Raw genomic sequence first — 8518 nt, forward strand, 5'->3', positions numbered from 1 at the left:
CAATCAGGTCAGCAGGGGGGGCGGCAGTTGGGGGTGACCAGGCCGGCAGGGCGGAGCAGTTTGGGGAGATCAGGCCAGCAGGGGGTGGGCAGTTAGGGGTGATCAGACCAGAAGAGGGGATAGTTGGGGACGATCAGCAGGCAGAGTGGTTAGGGGCAATCAGGCAGGCAGGCAGGGGAGTGGTTAGGAGCCAGCTGTCCTGGATTGCGAGAGGGATGTCCAACTGCCAGTTTAGGCCCGATCCCTGTGGGGCCTAAACCGGCAGTCGGACATCCCTCGAGGGGTCCCCTAGTGTCTTATAACATTTTAATCTAATTTTAGAAAACAAAATTGGGATTCTCATCTGCAAATATTTGAATATAATATTAAAATGTGAGCATTTCCCACATTATTGAGTGTTCTTGGAAAACCTTTTGGCCACATGGTATTCTCTATGTTAAGCAATTTATTCAACATTTGTTTTGAACATTTTAGTTACTTGTAAATTTTGCTGTTGGGAATATCACTCAGATAAGAACCCTTGTGCACGGACCTCTCTTAGATAACTGTCCTTGTGTACAGATCTCTGTCTACATTTCCATCTTTCCTAGGGTTGGTGGAATTATGGCCATCAAGTGGGAGTAAACACTTATTGCCAGTTGCTTTTCATGAAGGTCTGTTAGTTTATATTCTCCAAATACTGTATGAGGATGTCTTTTTCTCTGTACTCTGTAAGCTCTGTTGTTGAACCCCAGGGATAAGAGGTAAGGGGTGAGCGGAAGGTGATGCAGGTGGTGTGGACTTGGAGACTTCCCATCTGACGCTCTGTGTTCTGTAAGCACAGAGGCAGGTGGCCTGTGAGAGTGCCCAGGGAGACAGGCAGCAAGTGCTGTTGAGAGAGGAGTCTGTGAGGGTTTATCATCCAGGCTGCTCCCTGTGACTCCCCATAAGGAAATGCTGATGTGGGTCCCAGAGTGACACCTTCTTTAGTTTGCCAAATGTCAAGTTAGGGGCCCAAAGTAAATTTCACAAATAAAAGAGTTCAACTCAGTCCCGCAAGGTCACCTTAATTTGAATGAGGCTTAGTTTAAGAGTGCTTCAGTTGTAATTCATGACTTCATTTTAACAAATAAGTATTTATTGAGGGCCTTCTCTGTACTTAACCCAGTTCTGGGTGGTGGGAATACAAAAGAGGCAGGTCCCTTACCTGCAGGACTTCATCCCTAGTTGTGAATAGGAAATATGCACATGAAACATACAACTAGGAATGCAGACTGGCCCATAATTAAGTGCCCTAATGAAGGCTAACCATAGTTGATTAGTGGTTTGGAGTAATGAAGATTTTCTCATAAAAATGGGTGAGGACTAAGATGGTTAGGAATAAGAGATCTGCTTTAGATAGTGTTCACTTTGAAAAACCTCACCTCAGGGTAGTGGAGTAGCTTTTACTGCTCCCACAAACCTTTCCAGCATTGAGAGGCTCCAGGGTCCTGCCAGGCCTGTTTTACTGATGCATATCTTGAGTTGTCCTGGCTTCCCTTCTGTGATGCTGACTATGTTAATTACTCTGCTGTAGTGAGTTGAAGAAAAGAGGCTTGTGAGATTATTAACTCTTTGCTAACATTTTTGTACCTACAAGTACATTTAAACCAAGAAGTGACTAAATCAACTTGAGGATTCACCAATGTCATATTATCGATTGTATTATCTCTGTTAATATTTTTCTAACATTTCTTGTTTATGTGGGATTTTTCAGATTCATGGAAACAACTACTCTCATAAAGTGGACATCTTTTCTTTAGGCCTCATTCTGTTTGAGTTATTGTACCCCTTCGGCACTCAGATGGAGAGAGTCAGGGTAAGTTCTCCCGCCTCAAAAATGGTGGAAAAATAAAATACTCTTAAATTTACAAAAGAATTTAAACGGGGAATAAGTTACCCTTTTTTTGGGGGGGGGGGGAGTAAATTATTCTTAATACCAGCAGATTGGTTAACTACAAGTGAAGTAGGTAATGTGAACTATAAGGGAGGATTTGTAGACAGTTTGCTTCCATTTAAAGCTCAATCTTAAAAAATTATTTAGTTGAATTTTTAGTTCCTTGTTGTTACTAAAATTGATCCTAACTTAACAGTATCTAGTACTGAGTGACTGTAAGTGCAGAGTGAGGGGAACCATGGGGTGGGAGTGGTGGGAGGCAGTGGTGGCGGCAGTGGGTGGTCACGGGACTATTCCGGAGGACAAATTGCCACTTAACTCATACACTTAAAAGCTGGCAAACTAAGCATACTCACTTGTGTTTTTTTCCCTTTCAAACCACGGCCATGGCTTTTAAGGAAGACAGTACTGAAAGTGTTTACAAGTACCTCTGTCCCGGTCTTCCCCATCCTTCATTAAATGGTCACCCTCAGCTTTTGTAGCTGCTGTCCCTGGCGTTAACTTAAACTTAAGCTGTTTCCAAAACTTAAGCTGTTATCACCATTTCTTCATCAGTTTTAGGCCTTACTTATTGATTCCTGGCCATGGTAGAAGAGGATGTAGGTCTCGCAGATAGCCAAAGGACTCATATTTTCTAACTATTAGGACCTGCCAGAATGAGTCAATTTCAGAACATCCTAAAAGCCTCCAGAAAGGGATATTAAACAGGCCCAACCTATGTAAAGGATCAGGAATCATATGGCGTCAGGACCCCACTAAGAATGTAAAAATACAGTTTACAAAATGGAAGATGTTTGTGAATCATATATCTGATAAGGTTCTAGTATCCAGAATATATAAAAAACTATTACAATTCGACAACAAAAAGAAAATTCAATTTAAAAATGAGCAAAGGACTTAGACATTTCTCCAAAGAAGGTTTACAAATGTCCAATAAGCACATTATTACGTATTAGGGTCATACAAATCAAAGCCACAATGAAATACTAATTCATTCCATATTGGATGGATATAATAATAATAAAAAAATATAACAAGTGTTGGCAAGGATGTGGATAAATTAGAGCCTTCATACATTGCTGATGGGAATTGAAAATTGTACAGCTGCTGTGGAAAACAGTTTGATAGTTACTCAAATAGTTAAACATAGAGTTACATGTGACTCAGCAGTTTCACTCCTAGGTATACACCCAAGAGAAATGAAAACATATTCAACCAAAAAATGTGTACAAAGATGTTCATAGTAGCATTTTTATAATAGCCAGAAAGTAGAAACAACCCAGCCAGCTAATGAATGGCAAAACAAAATGTGAAATGTGGTATGCCCATACAATGGAATATTATTCAGCCAAAAAAGGAATAAAGTACTAATCTATGCTACAACACAAATGAACCTTGAAAACATTGTGCTAACTGAAAGAAGCCAGACACAAAAGACCAATATTGTACGAATTTTATGACATTTATATGAAATATACAGAATAGACAAATCTATAAAGACAGAGTAGATTAATAGTTCCCAGGGGTTGGGGGTAGAAGGAGTAGAGAGTGACTGGTTAATGGGTATGGGGTTTCTTTTGGGGGGATGGAAAGGAAATGTTCTGGAATTAGGGGTGATGGTTGTACATGTGAATAGAATAAAAAGCACTGAGATATATACTTTTAAATGGTTAAAAGGTGAGTTTTATTTCAGTTTAAAAATGTAAATAAAAAACATGTAACTGTAAAAACATTTTGGTTAAATGAAGTCAGTATTTCTCTTGGCCATGAAAATATTGGCCAAGTTCATATAAATGGAATCTTTCAAAACATACTCTTTTGTGTCTCCCTTTTTTGACTCACCAACAAGTTTTTGAGACTCGTTCATGTTACTCAGTGTATCGGTAGTTCATTCATTTTTATTAGTGAAATTCCGTTGTATGTATACCATAGTTCATGTATCCATTTACCTAATGAGAACATTTATGAATAAAGATACTGTGAATATTTGTGACCAAGTCTTTTGTAGACATGTTTTCATCTGTCATGGGTACTGACCTAGGTAGGACTGATAAGCTGTGTGGGGAGTGGTTTACATTCATAAGCAAGTGCCATTTTACATTCCCACACAGGTGTAGGAGAGTTCTGGTTCTTTAACATCCTTGTCAACACATATGTTTCAGTTCTGGAATTAGGTAGTGGTCTTTTTTCAATTCTAAGTTTTAAATAAAAAACTTTGTTTTAAAATATTATATAATTAAAAGTTGATTCAGTGAGTTCAGACTCCAGCGTTTACCTGCACTCAGTTTGGTGTGATCCCCCTGTTAGCACATGGAACCCTCTTCTGTGGGCCTGCGGCACAGGCTCGTCTGGTTAAGTTTCTGTTTTTTTTAGTGGGAAGTAACAAATGACAACCTAGTTCCACTTTTTTTTTTTTTAAGTACACTCCAGCTTCTTTCTTTCTCTCTCTCTTTTTTTAATTTTAATTTTTTTATTTTTATTGAATTTATTGCGGTGACATTGTTTAATAAAATTTTACAGGTTTCACATGTACAATTCTACAATACATCATCTGTATATTGTATTGTGTGTTCACCCCAATTTATGTCTTCTTGCACCACCATTTATCCCCCCTTTACCCTCTCCTACCTCCACGCACCCCTTTTTCAGCTTATTTCTTAATAAATATAAAGATTTATTTGCTTTATTTCATTTCTAAAAACTGGTTTTGTCTAAAGGGGACATATGTAATACTTTCAACAATAAAATATTATTTAAAAAAATAAAAACGAAACAAATTTTTAAAAAACAACAAAAAACTGGTTTTGTCCTCATTACAGAAGTACCAGGTTAATGGGGGGAAAAGGAGGACCTATGTAATACTTTCAACAATAAAGGTGTTTAAAAAAAAAAAAAAAGAAGTTGTTAAGATGAAAAAGCAAAAAATAAAGTATCAGGTACTGTGCAGGTACTGATTTAACCTCATTTAATTCTCACAGTTGTATAGGGCGGACCGTATTGTCTTTGTTTTGTAAACGAGGAAACTGGAACATGAAGAGTAATAATTTATCTGAAAACTTCCCAGAGAGTTTTTAAAAGCTTAGTTTTATACTCAGTACTTAGCATAATTGTTTGGTTTCCATCACTCAAAAAAATAAAAAGGAAAAGAATATGCTTTTTTTAAAAACCAAGTGCAGAGATGTTAGGAGCTGATAAGAAAGGTTACCCACTGAAGGACACTGGATTCCTGAGAGCTGAGTTACTTTGGTACTCGTCAGCCTGTGCTCAGCCACAGGCCAGGTGTTGGCTCCATGTGCATAGTTCAAGTATAATTACACCTGAGTGATTCTCTGGTTTTGGTGATTGGATGCTGTGTGCACGTGGGCCCAGGAAATAGCGATGTGTAGGTTACCATCAGAAAAAGCTACTGATGAGTTCTCCACCTGTTAACATTCACCCTCTCTCCTTGGTCATGCCTCTAAAGCAGTGGTTCTCAACCTTGGAACCACTGCTCTAAAATATCAAAAATACTTCATGTTTAAATAGATCTATATATCAAAATAGATTTAAAGATAAGTAACACCTTTTCTCTTACTTTTCTTTCTTTTTAGGTCTTAACTGATGTAAGAAATCTCAGATTTCCACCACTGTTTACTCAGAAATATCCTCGTGAGGTTTGTATAATTCTCATCTTTTATTTTCTTTAGAATCATATTTAGAACTTAAAGGGTCCTTAGCAGTCAGTTCATCAGTTGCCCCATTTTACTGATGAAGCTACAGGTGTAGGGAGGACAGGAACCTGAGCCAGAGCACCGTCTTGTTAAAACAAGACTGGAGCTCCTCAGGGCCGTGGGCCTGGTCTGTGCTCCCAAGCTTCTGGCGTTCTGCCTGTGGATTGTAGCCACCTTTCCCTTCTACAGGGCTCAACTCCAGGTGGACCTCGCAGGACAGTTGTTATTGTTACCATGGCATTAATGGCTTTATCTTTGTGAATTTGGGAGCGATCTTAAAAACTGGCTTCTTTGGGGTGGGGGCATTAGGTCCTACTGATTGTGTGTTGGAGTCAGACGGCTCAGAGTGCCACAGTAGAATGTCAGGAGAGGGGTGGGACATAAGCTAGTCTTGTATGGTGAAAGTTATGTGTGATGAACCTTTGACGGTTTCTTTTTTCAGCTTTTGTTTATTTTTATTTCATAAAATGTTTTGTCCACATACCCTTTAAAATTTACACATTGATTACTCTTGAATTTTCTTAAATAATTAAGTTGAAGTAAGTTAGACTTAATCATAGATTGAAGTTTAAATTTATCTTTCAGTATTATAAGTATAATAAAGGATTGCATTAAAATGAATTTTATAATAATAGATACTGGTACACTAACCTAAATGAAATATATTTTTATTAAAAATCATTTCGTTATATATTTTGCAGATTTAATGACTCAATTAAATGAGAATATGTTACATTAAAGGGGTTCAAAAAATTCTTAAAAGTGTCAGGTGTTGATCTCTGGCATAGTTATATTTGAATTGAAATTTTTATTGAGATGATTGTACATTCATGTGCAGTTGTAAGTGAATTTGTTTCTAGAGTCAGATTATGTGTGTGTTTCAAGGATATGATTTAGGACTCTTTATTACATCTTAGATAACAAGCAATTACCCACAGTGGCCCATATTTATTTGGAGCAGGAGTTGGCCAAGTCCAGCCTGCTGCCTGTATCTATACTAATAATAGAGGAATATGCAAATTGACCAGGATGCCATCATGTAATGACCAATCAGGACGGGAGTGGGGCTGCGGTGGAGAGCTCTCAGCACGCCTGCGCCAGGGGTCCGAAGGGCGTGGAGAGGAAGGGAGAGCAGATAGGCAGTTAGGGGGATTAGGCCAGGAGGGGAGCGGAGATAGGCAGTTAGGGGGATCAGGCCAGGAGGGGAGAGCAGTTAGGCAGTTAGGGTGATCAGGCCAGGAGGAGAGAGCAGTGGGGATCAGCCCGGCAGGGGAGAGCAATTAGGAGGATCAGGCCAGGAGGGGAGAGCAGGTAGGGGCATCAGGCAGGCAGGTGAGTGGTTAGGAGCCAGTGGTTCCAGATTGCGAGAGGGATCCCGGATTGGAGAGGGTGCAGGCTGAGCTGAGGGACCCGCCCCTCCCCTGTGCACAAAATTTCATGCACCAGGCCTCTAGTCCTATCTAATAATAGAGAAACATGGTAATTAGCCGTACCTCCGCTACCCTTCCCATTGGCTAATCAGGGCGATATGCAAATTAACTGCCAACCAAGATGGCAGCCGGCAGCCAAGCAGCTTGAAGCGAACAGGAGGCTTGCTTGCTCCAGTGACGGAGGAAGCCAATGTTCCCCGCCTGCCTTGCCGGCCTCTGAGCTGCTCTCTAAGAAACATTGTTACAAATATAGAAGCTAAACAAACTGCAGAAACCTGCTTTCAGCCGTCAGAGCTGGAGCGAGCAGGACTGAAACAATGTTTCAATTATAGAACCCAAACAAACCCAGATCCCTGCTTTCAGCAGCCGAGGTCTCAAGCTGGAGCCGGCTCTCAGCTCCAGTGACAGCCATAGAAGGTAAATAAACTCCAGAATAAAAAAAAAAAAAAGGAAAAAGGAGAGGTTGGGAGCTTCAGTCGCCCACCCTTCTCTGTGCCTGATAGGGGGGAGCTCCCCAGCCCCCTGATCGGCTCTGCTCTGTGTGTGACATGGTGCAGCGCCCCAACCCCCCCATGGGCCCTGCTCTGTGTGTGAAGGGGTGGAGCCGCAACCTCCTCATCGGCCCTGCCCTGAATGTGATAGGGGAAGGCGCCCCAACCCCCTGATCAACCCTTCTCTGTGCCTGATAGGGGGGAGCTCCCCAGCCCCCTGATCGGCTCTGCTCTGTGTGTGACATGGTGCAGCGCCCCAACCCCCCCATGGGCCCTGCTCTGTGTGTGAAGGGGTGGAGCCGCAACCTCCTCATCGGCCCTGCCCTGAATGTGATAGGGGAAGGCGCCCCAACCCCCTGATCAACCCTTCTCTGTGCCTGATAGGGGGGAGCTCCCCAGCCCCCTGATCGGCTCTGCTCTGTGTGTGACATGGTGCAGCGCCCCAACCCCCCCATGGGCCCTGCTCTGTGTGTGAAGGGGTGGAGCCGCAACCTCCTCATCGGCCCTGCCCTGAATGTGATAGGGGAAGGCGCCCCAACCCCCTGATCAACCCTTCTCTGTGCCTGATAGGGGGGAGCTCCCCAGCCCCCTGATCGGCCCTGCTCTGTGTGTGACATGGTGCAGCGCCCCAACCCCCCCATGGGCCCTGCTCTGTGTGTGAAGGGGTGGAGCCGCAACCTCCTCATCGGCCCTGCCCTGAATGTGATAGGGGAAGGCGCCCCAACCCCCTGATCAACCCTTCTCTGTGCCTGATAGGGGGGAGCTCCCCAACCCCCTGATCGCCCAGCGGCTCTGTGTGTGACAGGTGGCGGCGCCCCAACCCCCTGATTGGCCCTGCTCTGTGTGTAACAGGGAGCGGGGCCACAACCTCCCTATCTACCCTGCTCTGTTCGTGACAGGGGAAGGCGCCCCAACCCCCTGATCAACCCTTCTCTGTGCCTGATAGGGGGGAGCTCCCCAACCCCCTGATCG

The 8518-nt window shown here is 42.7% G+C and overlaps 1 protein-coding gene across 6 annotated transcripts in view; it reads left to right on the forward strand.

Moving 5' to 3' along the window:
* Nucleotides 1-8518, forward strand: part of EIF2AK3 (eukaryotic translation initiation factor 2-alpha kinase 3) — a 100354-nt gene that overhangs the window by 88656 nt on the left and 3180 nt on the right. For 5 of the 6 annotated variants that reach the window (XM_014528139.1, XM_014528130.1, XM_005858172.2 and 2 more), the window contains 2 exons: nucleotides 1736-1837; nucleotides 5506-5568. In XM_014528139.1, coding sequence (XP_014383625.1) covers nucleotides 1736-1837; nucleotides 5506-5568 — 165 coding nt within the window. The remainder of the gene's footprint in view (nucleotides 1-1735; nucleotides 1838-5505; nucleotides 5569-8518) is intronic. The other variant, XM_014528127.1, reaches the window with a different exon arrangement.

The sequence above is a fragment of the Myotis brandtii genome, unplaced genomic scaffold (genome assembly GCF_000412655.1).
Source record: "Myotis brandtii unplaced genomic scaffold, ASM41265v1 scaffold1152, whole genome shotgun sequence".
Lineage (NCBI taxonomy): Eukaryota > Metazoa > Chordata > Mammalia > Chiroptera > Vespertilionidae > Myotis > Myotis brandtii.